The sequence below is a fragment of the Rattus norvegicus genome, chromosome 12 (assembly GCF_021556685.1).
Source record: "Rattus norvegicus strain SHRSP/BbbUtx chromosome 12, alternate assembly SHRSP_T2T, whole genome shotgun sequence".
Taxonomy (NCBI): domain Eukaryota; kingdom Metazoa; phylum Chordata; class Mammalia; order Rodentia; family Muridae; genus Rattus; species Rattus norvegicus.
The window spans coordinates 48,389,946-48,408,430 of NC_141545.1; the positions used below are offsets into that span (position 1 = coordinate 48,389,946).

At 48.7% G+C, this 18,485-nt stretch overlaps 1 protein-coding gene across 3 annotated transcripts in view; it reads left to right on the forward strand.

Moving 5' to 3' along the window:
• Window positions 1–18,312, forward strand: part of Rnf10 (ring finger protein 10) — a 33,950-nt gene extending 15,638 nt beyond the window's left edge. Inside the window, 15 exon segments of one of the 3 annotated variants that reach the window (NM_001415782.1) lie at window positions 4,930–5,129; window positions 6,679–6,769; window positions 8,297–8,481; window positions 8,563–8,699; window positions 9,692–9,852; window positions 10,494–10,619; window positions 10,983–11,235; window positions 11,440–11,573; window positions 12,240–12,357; window positions 12,543–12,644; window positions 13,473–13,628; window positions 15,532–15,632; window positions 17,319–17,376; window positions 17,453–17,611; window positions 18,027–18,312. In NM_001415782.1, coding sequence (NP_001402711.1) covers window positions 4,930–5,129; window positions 6,679–6,769; window positions 8,297–8,481; window positions 8,563–8,699; window positions 9,692–9,852; window positions 10,494–10,619; window positions 10,983–11,235; window positions 11,440–11,573; window positions 12,240–12,357; window positions 12,543–12,644; window positions 13,473–13,628; window positions 15,532–15,632; window positions 17,319–17,376; window positions 17,453–17,611; window positions 18,027–18,103 — 2,058 coding nt within the window. In that variant the 3' untranslated portion in view covers window positions 18,104–18,312. 3 annotated transcript variants of the gene reach the window in all.
• Window positions 18,313–18,485: the final 173 nt, after the last annotated feature.

An 18,485-nucleotide genomic window follows, 5' to 3' on the forward strand; every position in this document is an offset into this window, starting at 1 on the left:
ATTGTGGAAGACGGAGTTGGGTTCCTGAGAAGCCATGCTGGTTAGCTTACAACCGCTGTAACTCTTTTTCTTTTTTTTTTTTTTTCCCGGAGCTGGGGACCGAACCCAGGGCCTTGCGCTTGCTAGGCAAGCGCTCTACCACTGAGCCAAATCCCCAACCCCACAACTGCTGTAACTCAATCTCTGGACGTTGGACTGGCTTCGGGCAACTGCACTCTTACTTACACAACCCAGATAGAAACATACACATATCTTTTAAGAATAGTAATGACATCCTTTCCTTTTGCTTTGTTTTGAGATAGGGTCTCACTGTATAGTTCTGGAACTCTCTGTGTAGACCAGGCTGACTTGAATTCACATAGACCCAACTACCTACTGAAATTCATTCAGTAATTCATTTGAGGCAGGGTCTCACTGTGCCGCTCTAGCTGACCTAGCACACTGTAGACCAGGTTGGCCTGAACTCTCAGGGCTCTGCCTGTCTTTCTCCTGAGTACTGGGATTACAGGCATGTACTATCACAACTGGCTTAATATAACTTTTTAAAAATTGGGCTGGTTAGATGGCTCAGTGGTTAGGAACACTGACTGCTCTTGCAGAGGTCCTGAGTTCAATTCCATGCATCTACATAGTGGCTCACAACCATCTGTAATGGGATCTGCTGCCCTGTCTAGAGCACTCCTACATTTAAAAGAATACATACATAAATACGGAAAGAACTTTTTAAAAATCTGAAAAAATGTGTGCCAGCAGGGATTTTATAGTTATGGTTAGGGAAGCACAACATATCTGTCCTAATAGGGTGGCTGATGAAGGGGGAGGGTGCAAGGGGGACGTGGCCATGCCACACAGTCCTTGACTGGTCTGTCAGAAGAGCAGCAGGGTTGGCACATGTGAGAGCTTTGCTGACTGAGCACCCTTACAGGAGGGCTGGCAGCGGGCAGCTGGCGTTCTTGGTGCATGAGAGGAGGGTGGGTTTGGAGCCTGACGGATTGAGGTTGTGTGGGTGGGATGAGTGCATGCATGTAACTGCAGGAGGCTGCTGAAGTCTGAGGGTCTGCTGCATTGAGACTTCTTGTGGGACTTCGATCTTAACGTGCTGCCCTGAAGCTCCTGGGGGATGGGGGGGAAGGAAGGGAGGTTTTGTTGCTTCAGTTCAGCAGATGACAGGAAGGATGACCCACAGGAACTAAGCCAGATAAGCAAAGCATTTGGGAGATTGGAGCATTGGTGTGGTGACCTGAGGTAGAGGTGAATTGTTGCAGTTAAGCAGCGGTAGAAGCACATGCCTCTAATTCACTCTGTCCAGACACACAGACGGTGGGTCTCTGTGAGTTGGAGCTCTACAGTGTGAGTTCCAAGCTCGTCAGGGAGAGCTACAGAGTGAGAGCCTGTCTCAAACACAAGCCACCAACCCTGTAAACAAGAATTGCTGACACAGTGAGTTCCTGGTTACACTGATTGTCGCTCAGGTGTGACAGTGAAGCTGTTTGTCAGCAGCGTGGTCTAAACTGTAGAGCAGTGTGGTCGAATAGAAAAGCAGCCACAGGCTTGCAATCCCAGCGTTCGTGAGGTAGAAATAGGAAGAGCCTAAGTGAAGCCATGGCTGGGCTATACAGGGAGACTGTATCTCAGACTCAGCTTCCTTGCACCTCAAACCCTTGTGTGCTTTATTTATATTTATTTTGCATTTTTAAAAATTTATTCTATGTGTTTGAGTGTTTTGCCTACATGTCTGTCTGTGCACTACTTGAGCCAGATGCTAGAAAAGACCAGAAGACAATGTCAAGTCTTCTGGAACTTGACTTATAATCTGTTGTAAGATGCTATGTTGCTGCTCAAAATTGAAGCCATTGAGCTCTGGTCCTTTGCACGAGCAATGAGTGCTGATTTTTGAGACAGGGACTTACTCTATGGCCTTGACTGGCCTAGAAGCTGTGTAGATTAGGAGACTAACCTTGGACTGCCCTGCCTCAGCCTACACAGCCATGGGCTTAAAGGCTTGTGCCACCACACCAGGCAATCCTTATTTTCTTTAGCAGTTGTGGGGATCATAGCCAGGCCTTGTGTGTGCTCGTCAGGGCTTTACCATGAGCTGTAGCTTGCTTCCTTCCTTCCTTCCTTCCTTCCTTCCTTCCTTCCTTCCTTCCTTCCTTCTGCAGCATGGGTTTTTTTTTTTTTAAAGATTTATTCATTTATTATATATAAGTACACTGTAGCTGTCTTCAGATACACCAGAAGAGGGCATCAGATCCCATTACAGATGGTTGTGAGCCACCATGTGGTTGCTGGAATTTGAACTCATGACCTCTGGAAGAGCAGTCGGGTGCTCTTAACCACTGAGCCATCTCTCCAGCCCCTGCAGCATGGGTTTAAGATCTCTAATTGTCACATTAGAAAGATGGAGAGAGAAGCTGATACAGTAACATGTGCCAGGACAGAAAGAGCACCTGACCCTGGGCCAGTCTGTACATGGTGAAGCCTGTATCTGAGGTCACATTTCCCATGGTCAGTAGCTGTATGTATGTAGTAGCTGCTGTGTTAAATGGCACAGCCTAGAAGATACATCCATAGGAGGGTGTGCCCAAGACAGGTGGCAACACTAATTGGAGAAGAACAGAGAGATCAGTGTGCTGGGAAGACAGATAGGAATTGGGGGGAGTGACTCTGAGTAGGCCAGAGGCTTGAGATGTTCATTTTATCTATGTATGGGTGTTTCGCCTTCATGTGTGTATGTGGAAGGTGTCAGGTCCCCTGGAACAGATGGTTGTGAGCCACTGGATGGGTGCTGGGAGCCAGAGTTCTCTAAAAGAGCAGTGGATGTTCTCCACTGAGTTGACGCTCCAGCCCCTGGAGAAAGATTTGTTTTATGCATATGAATGAGTTCTTTGCCTACATGTGTGTATGTGTACCACTTGTGTGCTCAGTGAGGTCAGATCAGAGTGTTGGATCCCCTGGAACTGGCATTAGTGAACCATCATGTGGGTGCTGGGAACCAATCCATGTCTTCTGCAAAAGCGCTTGGTGCTCCTTAGTACTGAGCCATCATCTCTTCAGTCCGATCTAGGGTGTGTGTGTTGTGGGGGCGGGGGACGAATTCAAAACCCTTAATCTAGGTTTGGTGCCTCCTGAAGAAGGAAATTTCGGAATCTGTGCCATAGCCGTTTTGTTTTCTGGAGATGCTTTATCGTTCAGTCTGGCCTGGAGCTCGCCATGTAGCATAGGCTGTCCCCAGCTTGCAGTGGTCCTCTGCCACGCCTGGGAGCTGTGTTTGTTTGGGAGGTGGCGATGATAGTGTATACATTAGCTTCTTCAGGCTCTTGTTGCACTTCCCAGACAGGGTTTCTCTGTGTCCTTGGCTGTCCTGGAGCTCCGCCTGCCCCTGCGACAGGTTAAAGAAGAACCAGTGCAGGCGGGCGGCCCTGAGCTTTGCTTAGTCCCAGTACTAAAGCTGAGGCAAGCAGGTCTCTGAGTTGGAAGCCAGCATGATGTGCAGAGGGAGATCAGAAAGGACAATCAGGGCTACACAGAGAAACCTTTCTCAAAAAATGAGAGACAGACAGATACAGAGACACAGAGAACGGGGTACTGAAGGGACAGCTCCGTTAGAACACAGCCAGATAGCTGGAGTTTGATGGGAGGGGGAGAGCGAATGAGCAGAGACCATGTCTTCTGAGACCTTCCACCCATGTGCCTATCAGATCGCTATCTCAGGGGAGGGCACACTAACATCGATAGAGGAGTGGGAACCGGAATGAGGAATTGCACTCGTCTGAACCATTCAGTTTAGGGTTGTCGAGGACTTAGGACATTGTGAATATAGTGAGGTTTATTTCTTTCTTTCTTTTTTTTTTTTTTAAAGATTTATTTATTTCTTATATATATGAGTACACTGTTGCTGTCTTCAGATACACCAGAAGAGGGCACCAGATCTCATTACAGATGGTTGTGAGCCATCATATGGTTGCTGGGAATTGAACTCATGACCTCTGGAAGAGCAGTCAGTGCTCTTAACCGCTGAGCCATCTCTCCAGCCCGTGAGGTTTATTTCTTGTTACAGCTAGTTTGCCTCCATGTTCTAATTCCATCAGCTTTAATTAACTTGTCAATCAGAGTGTCTTAGGCAGGAGTCCTCTGCAAGATCCAGTAACCTTTGGCAGTTAGTGGCTGCCCTCTGCCACTTCCCAGTGGTGGCTCTAGTCACTGGCAGAATGAAATCCCAACATTATATGGCCATAGCATGGAGGAAGGTGGGGTTGGAGAGAGGGCTCAGCAGTTAAGAGAATGGATATAGTTCTTACAGAGACCAGAGTTTGATTTCCAGCACCCACCCAGGGCAGCCCCACGGGTACCTGTAACTCAGTAACTGGAGCTCCAGAGCTCCAGGGACTCACTCTTACCATCAGTGTAGTCCTGACTGGAGACAGGTTGGCCTCCATTTTAGATCCACTGGACTGCCTGTGTGGTTCAGTGCTGGGAGTAAAGGCATTCAACACCCAGCAGGAAGTCGGTGTTGCGGAGCTGTGGGTGTGGTTTGGTGTGGGGCTGTGGGTGTGGTTTGGAGTGGAGCTGTGGGTGTGGTTTGGTGTGGGTGTGGTTTGGAGTGGAGGTAGGATGCTTGCTGAGCATTTGTGAGACTCTAGGTTCAGTACTAAACACCACCAATAAAAGCAGGTGGGACTGTGGAGAGTTTAATTTGCTAAGTTCCTCTTGGTGCTTCTAGATGACCAGAGAAGGTCGTTCAGGGCAGAGTGGACATTAGGGGATGCTGATGCTAAAGGCATTTTCTGTCCTCACAGCCATGCACGTCTTAGGTGGGCATTTAAGCCAGGGTTTCAGTGTTCTTGGCCATGTGGGAGGTGTGGCTGTCCTGATCTCTGCGGTGAGTTGGTGAAGTCTTTCCCTCTAAGATGCTGTCGTTCTTTGTAGGTAGCAGAGGCTCAGCGGGCAGAGTTTAGCCCTGCCCAGTTCTCCGGCCCTAAGAAGATCAACCTGAACCACTTGTTAAATTTCACCTTTGAACCCCGTGGCCAGGCAGGTCACTTTGAAGGCAGTGGACATGGCAGCTGGGGGAAAAGAAACAAGTGGGGACACAAGCCTTTCAACAAGGAACTCTTTTTACAGGCCAAGTGAGTACTTCCGCTTCCAGGGCAAAGAGGACATGAAACTGTTTGGATAGTTGGGATTCTGGGAACACACGTCATCTAAACACTTAGGGAGAAACACAAAGAACTTTGCTGTTCTTTTTATTCCTGTCACATTTTCAGAGTGAACATTCTGAGAGCTTAGACAGTACAGAGAGTGCTTGCTCTGACTTCTGGGACTAGGAACGTATACGGACTCAGCCCTGCTGCTCAGTGCACAGGGAGGAGGTCCTGGGTCCAGGAAGGGGAGAGACCAGAGAGAACAGTTTCCGACTCCTGTGCTCATGTGCCGAGCCCAGCAGAGGAAGAACTGAGGTGCAAACAGAAGTCTTCGCAGGAGAGCACGTCTGGCTGGGCCTCCCTGGGTCAGAGGGCACACTAGACTCCCAGTACTAGGGTTCTTGGCTTTGTGCTGCTCGAACAGTTGTTTCTTAGGCTGTGGAGTATTAGAGCTGGGGCCGCCATTGTGAGCAGGAAGAGGTAATGCGGTGGTTCCCAGGCTTGGACGCTAACAGCCTGTGGTTTTGATGAAGTGTTCTAATGTTCTAAACAAAGTTAGTTGTCAGTGGGCTGGAGGGGTGGCTCTGAGGTTCAAAGAACTGTTTTCTACAAGACCTAAGTTTGATTCTTAGCACCCACATGGCAGCTCATGGCCATCGGTAACTAGTTCTTTTGCAGCTGGTGCGCAGACACACAAAGGCAAAACAACCAGACACACAAATTTTTGTTAACCTTTATTTTTATTTAACAACAACAACAACAAAAAGGTAGGCAATCTGTTTTGCCAAAGAATTTATTTTAAATTGCACGTTCGAGAGAGTGTGGTTATGCGCACTTGAATGGTGGTGTTGGAGGCGGGCAGACTTGCACTTCCCTGGGAGCTGCAGTCAAAGGCAGCTGGGAGCCCCCTGGCATGAGTGCTAGGGGCCAAACTCTGCAAGGGCAGTGCTTTTTCTTAAAATGCCAACTCCAGCATTTCCTGTGTGTCCCTGTTGTGCATGTGGAGGCCAGAGTTCCATTCCAGAGCTGTAGAAGACTCATTGCTAGGAGCAAATAAAGATGGGAGCAGGCAGGGGCGTGGGCTCTACCCCCTCCCTTCCCCTTTCCGAGTCATTAGATGTTAGGTCGGGCCTTGGGTATAAACTGAAGCCCCACCGTGTAGTTTGATGGGATTGCTCTCAAGTGATTGAGAACAGCTTTCTCCTGCCTTGAGGGTGAGCTGTGTCCATGGACCAAGGGTTGAGGGAGGAAGTCTCAGTCTGGGTTAACTTTAGTTCAAGGGAGAACAACAGGGAGCTTGTTGGGGCTTGGAAGCAGAAGAAATAGTTTATGGGTTTGGGTGTCTGCCTGCTGAGACTGGACTCCTTGCAGAGCCCGGACTCAGAGCTAAGGCTAAGGTCTGAGGGTCATGCTGCCCTATCCTGGCAGCCACGGCTGCTCCTGGCCAGCACCTGAACTCTAGGTGGGGAACTCCTGGGAGGTCTTAGTGATTCTGACAGACTGCTCTCTGCTTGTCTTTTCCTGCTGTTTCTAGCTGCCAATTTGTGGTGTCTGAAGACCAAGATTACACAGCTAACTTTGCTGACCCTGACACCTTAGTCAACTGGGACTTTGTGGAACAAGTGGTGAGTGGCTTGACTAAGTTTTCTAAGTCATTAGAGGAGTGAGCCTTCGCCCTGCAGCTCTTAGCTCTGTTAAACTTGGCTGTGGTTTCTGACTGGCCTTGTGGCACACGTTTCCCTTTGGGATGTGGAAGGCTTTTCTCCAAGGTCACATAAGCATTAGAGCATGTGCCAGCCCCTCTTTGAGTCTGAGAGGGACTGTGGTGACTCTTCTGAGCAGGCTGAGCTCAGTTACGTGGACAGTCCTTTGTTGTCGGTCCCTCGTCATAATTACTATCAAGTTAGCAGGCATGCGGTGTGTTTTGCGCAAAGCCTCTGCTCTGCTGCGTGCGCTGCTGGGGTCATGAGCCTCTGAGTCTCCTTGCTGGTCCTGTCTCGATGCACATGTGACCTTCAAAATCACAGGCACTCTTGTATGTTATTTTAATTTGACCAATATGGGTTCCTCTTATTTTGAAAATTTATATAATCATCCAGGAATGTTAGAGAATACCTTACAAGAAAAGATACTTTGGGCTGGAGAGATGGCTCAGCCATTAAGAGCAGCAACCACATGGTGGCTCACAACCATCTGTAATGGGATCCGATGCCCTCTTCTGTGTCTGAAGAGAGTGACCATGTACTCACATACATAAAATAAATCTTTTAAAAAAAAACAAAAGAAAAACCACTTATATATATTGGTTAGAAATATAGACACAAAATGAAGGTCTTCACTATTCAGTTGAAAGTTATCAATAAATTAGATCTGGACTTCTATTATGTTTATTTAAACATTAGTAAATGGGAACATGTGATTTATGTCTTTTTTTCCTTGTAATGTGGAGCCCTCCAAGTGTCTGTTCCCTATCCTGTTGGATTAGCCCACGACTGTGGCTTTCTTACTTTGCTTAAAGCGTGTTATCCTTTTTCACCTATGTCATTAAACAGGCTTTAAAATACACTTCTTTATCTTTATTGTATGTGCATGAGTGCTTTGCTGTGTATCTGTGAGTACACGGTGTGCCTGCCTGGTGTCTGTGGAGGCCAGAAGAGGGCACTAGGTCCCTTGGAACTGCAGTTGCTCTCACTATACGGGCACTGGGAATCAAACCTGGATCCTCTGCAAGAGCAGTGTCCTTTTTTCTATTGCCAGGATGAGATATGGTGACTTACAGAACACAGTGTTTAATGGGGGCGTGTTACAGTTGAGGGAGTGAGTCCATGACCACCATGGAGAGAAGCGTGCCCATGGGCAGGCGTGGCACTAGAGCAGCAGCCGAGAGCTCACATGGTGAAACAGCCACTAACAGGCAGGGACAGAGCCGACTCGGAGTTGGGGAGGCCACACCTCCTAATTCTTCTCTTCAGTCCACCAAGTGGGGACCCTTCTCCTTCAGACCCACAAGCAGCAGGCGCTCTTCAGTGCTCAGTGCTTTCTCCCCCATGTCTTCTGTTAACCAGTTTGGTGAAAAAGTGATGAGGGGCCTTTGACCTTCCCGGCCCCGAGTCAGTTCTGAAGGCCGTGCTGTTGTGTTGTCGTTGTTCCAGCGCATCTGTAGCCATGAAGTGCCATCTTGTCCAATATGCCTCTACCCACCCACTGCAGCCAAGATAACCCGCTGTGGACACATTTTCTGCTGGGCCTGCATCCTGCACTATCTCTCACTCAGTGAGAGAACCTGGAGCAAATGTCCCATCTGCTACAGCTCTGTGCACAAGAAGGATCTCAAGAGGTAAGTAAGACTGTGAGGTAGGTTGGATCCTGGGATGCTACCTCCTCCTCACTCTGCTTCACCTAAATGCCTTTGTCTCAGTGTTGTTGCCACAGAGTCTCGACAGTATGTTGTGGGTGACACCATTACGATGCAGCTGATGAAGAGAGAGAAAGGAGTGTTGGTGGCCCTGCCCAAATCCAAGTGGATGAATGTAGACCATCCTATTAGTCTAGGAGGTGAGCATGAGAGGTGAATAACCCTTAGGGATATTATGTGTACCTTGATACCAGAATTTGTCCCTTGGCTAAGCCAATTTTGGCCTACCTGCATAGTGAGATGTCTCAAAACAAGGGCAGGGGATGTGGCACAGGGGCCCAATGGTTGCCTAGAACACAAAAATATCTGTAGGTTCTACTCCCAGCACTGGTGACAGCAGGAATACAAGGGGGGAATTAGTCATGGGGGTGTACACCTGAGATCCCTGCACTTGGGAGGCTGAGGCAGGAGAATCAGAAGTTCAAGGTCTCCCTTAGCTGCATAACAAGTTGGAGTCAGTTTGGGCTTTATGGGATTCTGTTTTTAAAAAACCAGAGTACTGGGGAAGGAAGGAAGGAAATGGATCATCTGTGATCCTTTCCCTAAATCTTAGTGAGGCCTCCTTAATTCACTCATTCCTCAGAGACTGGGATTGGCTGTGCTTGGTTGACATATGTTGTTGGGTTTGATTTGTTTGAGATAAAGTTTCCCTATGTATGCCTGGCTGTACTGGAACCCCGCTTTGTGACCAAGCTGGTCTTGAACTACCAGAGATCTGCCTGCCTCTTCCTCCCAAGTGCTGGGATTAAAGGCCACCATGCCAGAGCCCCTATTTGTTCTTTTAAAAACTAGAACAGAGGGTGGATGGATGATGCCAGGTCTGTTCTTAGATCTGCCTTCCTGACCATTTCCTACAGTTAGACCTATGGGCCAACACCATGGTCTGTCTCATTAGTGAACATTAGTGAAAATTAGTGAACATGGTCTCATTAGTGAACATGTGGCTGTGATTTCTTCTGGCTTCTTAGGCTCTTTGAACTAACCCAGCCTAAGATAATTGTTCTATTTCCTGGAGGTTGTACTGTTAGTCCCATTTTTTTGCCTAGGACTGAGGTATGTGTGTGTGTGAGACAGTTGTGTTTCCTGAGGGCCCCCACCCGCAGCGGTGTGTGACCCACTGGCTTTCTCGTAGACGAGCAGCACAGCCAGTACTCCAAGCTGCTGCTGGCCTCTAAGGAGCAGGTGCTGCACCGGGTGGTTCTGGAGGAGAAAGTCGCGCTGGAGCAGCAGCTTGCCGAAGAGAAGCACACTCCTGAGTCCTGCTTTATTGAGGCTGCTCTCCAGGAGGTCAAGGTAAGTGCACTGGGAACTGAAAACTGACTTCCTTAGCCCTGGGGAGGGGCTGAGAGCCGTTTAAGTGGTGGTGGGAAGGAGGGGATGGTGTGGAGAGTTTTTAGACTCGGTTGGGCTAAAGCAACAACTCAGAATGACTTTTTGACTCACTGTAACTGTGGGGTTTCTTTCTTTTTTAAAGATTTACTTTATTTATATGAGTACACTGTAGCTATCCTTAGACACACCAGAAGAGGGCATCAGATCTCATTACAGATGGTCATGAGCCACCATGTGGTTGCGGGGAATTGAACTCATGACCTCTGGAAGAGCAGTCAGTGCTCTTAACCGCTGAGCCATCTCTGCAGCCCAACTGTGGGGTTTCTAGTTGAGCTGTATTCTTAGTTATTTAAGCAAGGTAATCTTTTTACTTGTCTAGAGCATACTTTAGTTTTCAAGGTGTTTGGGGAAACACTGGGGAGAGTGTTACGGTTTGCCCATCAGGCCTTAGCAACACTTACTGAAGGTTTCAGAGTAAGTAGAATTAGTCAAGGAAGGAATTGAGTAGCTCCTGTGTCCTCTGCATCAGGGATTCTTAAGCTTGAGCCACTGTTTGTCCTTCAAACTGAGTTTGTTTTGGTCTTTTTTTCTGGTGGCCTTAGATTCGGGAAGAAGCTCTGTCAGGAGTGGCTGGAGGCAGAGCGGAGGTCACTGGTGTTGTGACTGCTCTGGAACAACTGGTGCTGATGGCTCCCCTGGCCAAGGAGTCTGCTTTTCAACCCAGGAAGGTTAGTGTGCCTGTCACAACAAAGTGATTTGTTCAGATGCCACTGTGAGGGTGGTGCTGTTGTGAAGAAGAGGTGGTGACTTGGCTGTGTTCTTAGGACTATATCTGTCACCTTTTCCAGGGGTAATGACCAGGAGAGCTCAGGTCACTACCTAGGGAAGATAGGCTGTCTCTGCCACATCACTCCATGAACCAGGACATGGGACTTTCCTTTTTTTTTTTTTTTTTTTTTTTTCTTTTTTCTTTTTTTCGGAGCTGAGGACCGAACCCAGGGCCTTGTGCTTGCTAGGCAAGCGCTCTACGACTGAGCTAAATTCCCAACCCCGACACGGGACTTTCTATTGACCTAGGTTTGTTCCAACAGGGTGTGCTAGAGTATCTGTCTGCTTTTGATGAAGAAGCTGCACAAGTTTGTTCTCTGGACCCCCCTGGTCCTCTCGCTCTCCCTTTGGTAGAAGAAGAGGAAGCAGTGTCTGAGCCAGAAGCCTGTGAGGACTTAATAGCTGATGACAGTCTTGGAGAGGGGACCGTCTGTGCCGAGTTGAGCCAGGAGGAGCCCATCGCTAAGCCAGGCTTCACACAGCTGAGCAGCTCTCCCTGTTACTACTTCTACCAAGGTGAGTCCCTGAGGAAGAGACCGGGCTTCGGTCTCAGGTATTTGAAGGGGATGCAAGGCTTGCCAGTCTGAACAGACAGGGGTATCTTTGCTAGGTCCTGGGGCTTGGCTCCCAGCTTTCCAGCAGCAAGTGGGAATGGCGGGCTGAGCTGGGAGAGCCATGCTGAAGGCTGCCCAGGCTTGTTGATAGAGCTCTTGTCTTTAGCGGAGGATGGACAGCACATGTTCCTGCACCCTGTCAACGTGCGCTGCCTTGTGCGGGAGTATGGCAGCCTGGAGCAGAGCCCGGAGAAGATCTCAGCAACCGTGGTAGAGATTGCTGGGTATTCCATGTCTGAGGTGAGACTTTATGGAGAACAGTGTGTGCTGTTAACATGGTGTCTTTGGGGCAGGTCTCACCAGAGTGAGGAAGGCTGCAGGGAGAGGCCCTCGATGTGCTCCTTTGGTGTGGTTCATCTCTTTGTTTGTTTATGAGTCAGGGCCTACGTACGTAGCCCTGGCTGTCCTGCAGCTTGCTCTGTAGACCGGCGGGCCTCAAATTCTGAGATGTACCACTGTGCTAGATTACTACGTGGCTTTTGAGGTACTTTCTCATGCAGCCTAGGCTGTCGATCCAAGGATGCCTAAACCTCTGGTCCTCTTCTGAGCCTCAGAACTGCTCAGGTGTGTTCCTGATTGTTTTTTAGTTTATTGTAATCCTGAGTAATAGCTCCACTTTTCCTTCCTTCTAGCATTACTGTTGGCTCTGTTAGTGGCTTCCAGTGTCAGCAAGTACTCTCTCCCTGTTCTGAGTGTGGGTCTAGACAGTTAGAAATAGTGGCCAGCTTTAGGTCATCTGTTCCAGGTTGTGCAAAGACCCCTGTCTTTGGCAGATGTCTGAAGTATAGGTTGCACAGGGTCAGGCTTTCCACAGTAGCAGCAGCGCTGCCCATTTAGTTCTGGTGCTGAGTGTGTGCTGTTGGGATCCTTTGCTCTCGAGTAGCTGAGCATCGGTTCTGTTTGTAGGATGTTCGACAGCGTCACAGGTATCTCTCTCACTTGCCACTCACCTGTGAGTTCAGCATCTGTGAACTGGCTCTGCAGCCTCCTGTGGTCTCTAAGGAAACCCTAGAGATGTTCTCAGGTAAGAAAACCCCATTTTCCTTCACTGTACGTGGGACCCAGTGTGGGAGGAGGGGCTTGAGTTGTTCCTGAAACACTTGAGGCATCCATCTGGTCTGCTGTCCCTCCCACTGGTTTAGCCATAGCCATCTAGTTGATGGCGGCTGATGGTCTTTCTTACGACTTGACCACTTGTCCGACCCACAGATGACATTGAGAAAAGGAAGCGTCAGCGCCAAAAGAAGGCTCGCGAGGAGCGGCGCAGAGAGCGCAGAATTGAACTGGAGGAGAACAAGAGACAGGGCAGGTGTAAGTTCTGAGCTCTCCCCTTTGCTTGCTTGGCTTTGTGTGGTTCTGTGTGGCTCCTTGCCTACGCCCTGCTCTGCCAGTTGTTTTCGCTTATATGCACCATGGCTCGGCTCCGGGTGACAGGCCTTTGTTTCATGGTAGGGAATTAGAGGCTGTCTCAGACCTGACCTGCTCATCACAGTGTGCCAGGGGAAACATACAGGATTCAGGCGTGGGAGAGAGAGTTCTGCTGAGCAGGGAGCAGTTTCTGATTTGACTCCAAAATCAATCACTAAATAAATCCAGGGGATTAGTGTGACTCAAGAGCATGGGTATCCACTAGAAAACTAGGACTCAAGCTGGGCCTGGACCTGAGGAGACCCATGTGGGAAGAAAGTCAGAAGAAAGCAAGGCTTGGTGCTTGGCTGGTAGGACCTGGTTCGGTCCATGTAGAATGGTGACATAGCTTGTTCTGGTTGCGGTGACCTCTGAGGACTCTAGAGCTTCAGCTTCTAGAGCTCTGTAGCTGACACACACCCTAACTTTGAGAAAACAAACGCCGCAAGAAAAGTTTGTGAGACAATAGCTCACTGTTAACCTGGCTGACCTTGAGCTGTCTGCCTTCCTCCTAGTGGTGAAGTTATGTGTTCGCACAACATCCAGTCTTTGGGAGGGGAGGGTCCTGACTAACATAGTGTAGGCTGTTCTTACTGCTTGAGCCTCCAGCTAGCTGATTACTGTATAAAGCAGAGACAGACTGAGACTCATGAAAGCTGTCAGGCCCTCCAGACTCCTCTTAGAAAATAGGAGCAGCTCCGTAAATAAACCGTCACTGCCTTTGCTTTGCAGATCCCGAGGTCCACATTCCCCTCGAGAACCTTCAGCAGTTTCCTGCCTTCAATTCCTACACCTGTTCCTCTGATTCTGCTTTGGGACCCACCAGCACCGAGGGCCACGGGGCCCTATCCCTGTCTCCTCTGAGCAGAAGTCCAGGTTCCCATGCAGGTAAATAGTTGCTGTGTGATGAATTCTTCTAGCTAGGGCTCTAATCTGATTTAATTTTTAAATTGTATATGTAAGAGTTTTTGCCTGTATGTATGTATGTATGTGTACCACATACATGCCTGGCACTCTTTGAGGTCAGAAGGTGGTGTCCAACCTCTTGGAATTGGAGTTAATGGATGCTGGGAACCAAACTCAAGTCAGTCTGCAAAGAAGCGTAAGTGCTCTTAACCATGGGCCTTGACCTTAAGCAAACTCCTAGTGTCTGAATTCACAGCTCTGACCAAGCTGGCACATTGCGGTATTTAAATGAAGAACTTTTAGTCGTAAGCCACATTAGATTCCTACTGTTTGGTTCCCCTTTCCCGTTGGTTGTACTGACTTCTTAGACCTCGAAGCTCTGTAAAACCTGCATCATTTTTCTGACTCATCTGTTTTCTGTTTTTTCTTTTCTTAGTCCCATGTTTAATGTTTATAGTGTCCTTACATAACATTGATTGTAATCTGTAGGGGTAAAAGTCAGACTTACTGAGTACACAGTATGGAAATGGCTTAGTTAGAACTTTATGGGTTGGGCATGGACCATCTGCTAAGGCACGCTGGGCCTTTGACATGCATGGCATCAGTGAGAATGGCCCTGCAGACTTGTCTAGAGACAGGCCAGTCCTATGGAGGCATTCTCTCAGTGGAATTAAGATTCCTTCTAAGTAGATGACCTTAGTTTGTGTGAAGTTGACATAAAAACTAGCCAGCGCAGACCCTGAGACTAATAGCACTCAGGAACTTCAGTGGCAGGGACTTCAGTGGCTAGAGCTTGGTTCTTAGACTGTGTGGCCATGGTGCTCTCCCAGTTAACTGGGAGGAAGGAAGCTGCTGTATGAAGAGTGCTGTGGGTCACGGCTACACCATGGGGCAGAGCTCTCACTCGCCTGCTAGCTTTAGTTTGTTTAGCAACTGGATTTCTAAGGTAAGACTAGTTAATTCTTTCTCAGTGAAAGTGTCAGATAGCGTTGGATTAGAGAGGCCAGGCCTAGCGGTGCCTGACTGATGTGTGGGATGCTTTCAGCTGCAGGTGAGAAAGGATGGACCGCTTCCAAGGACTCTGTAGAGGACAACCGACCCTATGTGTCTAGAATCCTGACTGCCAGGGCAGAGTGGCCATTACAGTGACCTGCAGTTTTTTTGTTTTTTGTTTTGTTTTGTTTGTTTGTTTTTGTTTTTGTTTTTTCGGAGCTGGGGACTGAACCCAGGGCCTTGCGCTTGCTAGGCAAGTGCTCTACCACTGAGCTAAATCCCCAACCCCCGACCTACATGTTTTTTATTGAAGTTGTGCATCCACATAAAACCAGTCCATGGCAAACACCTAGCTAGCCTTTTTGTTTTACTTCTTAGACAGTCTCGCTGTATCACTCCAACTTGCTGTGAACTCACTGATGCACCTGCCTCAGCCTCCCACGTACTAGGATTACAGTCATGAGCCACCCTACCTTGAGAGCCAGCCTTTGTGGGAGGTGCAGCATTTCCTGAGAAAAGGGCTGTCTTGTGTGGTTGCATCCCAGTGTTAGAGTAGCTCTGAGAAGCCTCCTCTGTTCGCTGGTGTAGGCAGTGCCTGTGCTCTTGTGTAAGAACACGGCAGGATTCATCTTTGAACCAAGGGTTGCTTTTCTTTTACAGGGAAGTTAGTGGCAGTTATCCAGACCTGATTCCTTCCCCTCCCCATCCCTTTCCCCTCCCTGTCTGAGGCAAAGCCTCACTCAGAAGCCACAGTGGTCTGGAACTCACTCTATAGCCGCAGTGGTCCTAGGCAGCTGCCAGCATGCCTGGCTCTCATGGCTGTTTCTCATGAAATGGATACTCCATTTTTTGGAACCCTACTCATGTAATCAGGTCTCTGATTTCCTTTCAGACTTTCTGCTGACCCCTCTGTCACCCACTGCCAGTCAGGGCAGTCCCTCCTTCTGCGTTGGGAGTCTGGAAGAAGACTCTCCCTTCCTTTCCTTTGCCCAGGTAAATCTTTTGCTTGAGAAGCAGCTTGCATGAGCTCTGCTGCTTGTCTGGGAACCTTTTTCAGGGATTGGTGTCTCTCACCCTAGTGCAGGGAGACAGAGTCATCCGCTGGGTGAGAACTGGCTACTGACTAGAGAGGGAGGGCAGCTAGAGCCAACTATTGGCCTGCATATGCGCGGTCCTGAAAGCTTTTCTCAAGAGCAAAGCTCATGGAAGCAGTTGACAATTCAAGTCTTACGTATTTAAGATCATTAGGTTCTTATAAAACCGACAGTGTTCTGGGTAAGGGCTGTAACAGTTAATCTCTGTAAGTGCTGTGTGCTAACCGATGTGCTACTGGAGCATCCTGTATCAGTTCATCCCAATTGGTTCTAGGCCCTTGGGTGTCTCATGACTAGTGTCAGATTAAACACCTAAAATATTTCTTGGAGAAAAAAAATTGGTGATGCATTTGAACACCAGCACCATCTCAGACTGTTCAGATTTTAGGACTGTAGGAGAATGACCACAGGGAAGATGACAGAGGTAATCTGATAAAGGCAGAGGGGCAGGCTAAAGCCCCAGCACTGAAGAGGTGGGCAGAGGAGGATGAGGTCTTCAGAAGACCCTGCCCCAAAATAAGAACTTCTGTCCCCTCAACCAGAAAAGGTTACCCCAGTGAAACCCACACCTTATAGCACAGCACAGTTTATCTTGAATAATGTGTTTGACTTTGGGACATAGGCTCAGGGTCAGGCAGGCCTGCTTGCCACCATGTGAGGTGGGGCAGGGCAGGGAGGGATCATCTGCACTTACTTTAGTGCAGTAGTCCATGCCTACCCAGGCTACAGAAACAAGAGAACAAATTGTGGTAGGAGTTGTACAGCATATGTAGCAGATGAAACGTACAGTAGAGCTGGTTTTGACCATGTGAAATTGAAGGCCATTCCTTTGAGGGCCAAGGGACTATTCTGATTTCCCTGTGTACAGAGAGTAACTGGGCCTCGACTTAGGGCTGCACTTGAGGCAAGACCCGAGGAGGGGGGTGGGCAAAAAGCACTGTAGGGCCTTTCAGAGGAGGGGCTCCTCGCGCCATTGGCTTTTTAAACTGGAAGGTGGGCTGCCTGTGATAGCAAACTCCTTTAATCCTAGCGCTCGGGAGGCAGAACCAGGCAGGTTTCTGTGAGTTTGAGGCCAGTCTGGTATACAGTGAGCTCCTCGACAGCCAGAGCTATCTATGCAAGGAGATTTACCCCCACCCCAGATGGTTAAAAAAAAATCAAAACAAAGCCCCTGGAAGGCACTGTGTGTGCCTATTCTACATTTTGTCTTTAATATTTTTGTGTTTGGAGATAAGGTCTCTATGCCTATATTCTAAAACTCATATTGTCCTGACGATCTTGAATTGTGGGCAATCCTCCTGCCTCAGCCTCCCAAATACCGTGGTTATTGGTGTGAAGGTTGATGTATTTTAGGTCCCTTGAGATGGGCAGGGAAGAACATCAGAGCAAGTGTTCCTAACACTGTCCTTCATGTCCCTCACAACTTCCCAGAGTGTAGCAGCATCCTTGGGTGCACTGCTGTCATCAGTCATGGTGGAGACATGACAAACTGTACGGAGAGCATGGCAGCCTGTGAGGGGCTATGAGTGTTTGAGAAGGACGTTTGGTCAGACATTTACATTCTTCCTTCTGTCCCACTTGGCAGATGCTGAGGGTTGGCAAAGCAAAAGCAGACGGGTGGCCCAAAGCTGCTCCAAAGAAAGGTGAGAGGGCAGGAAAGGGTGGAGCTGGACCTCCCTTCCACTAACAGCTCTACAGTGTCACTCTCCTGTTTCTTAGACGACAATAGCCTGGCTCCTCCCGCCCCGGTGGACAGCGATGGGGAGAGTGACAATTCTGACCGTGTTCCTGTGCCCAGTTTCCAAAATTCCTTCAGCCAAGCTATCGAAGCCGCCTTCATGAAATTGGACACACCAGCTACTTCAGACCCCCTCTCTGGTAAGGGCAGGAAACTCACTGAGCTCAGGCCTAGCCACATGTGCTGCTGGGCTGGTGGCAGGTAGTGTCAGATGAGACTTATTTTCCACCCCAGGTTAATTCTTGAGGTCCAAAAGCGGAATTCTGAGGCGCTCTTTGTTCTGTGCACGAGTGTTTGCCTGTGTTATGTATGTGTACCATGTGTGTGTTTGAGCTCAAAAGGGTCAAATTTCCAGAAGTGGAATTAACAGAGGTGGTGAGCTACCTGTGGGTGCAGGGAATCAAACCTGAGTCCTCTGTAAGAGCAACAGATGCTTTAAAACCACTGGGCCATCTCTCCAGGCTGTTCACCTCAGTGCCCATAGTCCATTGCTCACTCTTGTCAGGGTCATGGTTGGCAGGGTAGGCTAAGTGCTCTCTCACTGTTTCCCCTCAGAAGACAGAGGAGGGAGGAAGAGGAAGAGGCAGAAGCAGAAGCTGCTGTTCAGCACCTCGGTCGTCCACACCAAGTGACTACTGCCCAGGCGCCTTCTCCATCGGGTTTCTTCTGTGCTTTGGTTTGCTGCTGCTGTAATTTTTAAGTGTTTGAGTTTGAACAGATTGATTAGCTTGGGGCGGGGGGAGGGGCTTTCCACAAAGTGAGGGAACCAAGAAAATTTTAAATACAGTGTATTTTCCAGCTTCCCTCTTTACACCAAAATAAAGTATTGACACTCACATGAGACGCCTCCCTGACGAACTTGGTTCATTTATACATTAGCCCTTTTGACTCAGATGTTCATTTCCTCAACCCAAAATGAGCTAGAGTAGTGCATTCAATGTTCTCTGGAGCAGGCCAAACCACTGGTATAGCACTATCTGCTCAGCATCCTGTTTGTGGGCTTCCTAGCTTGTC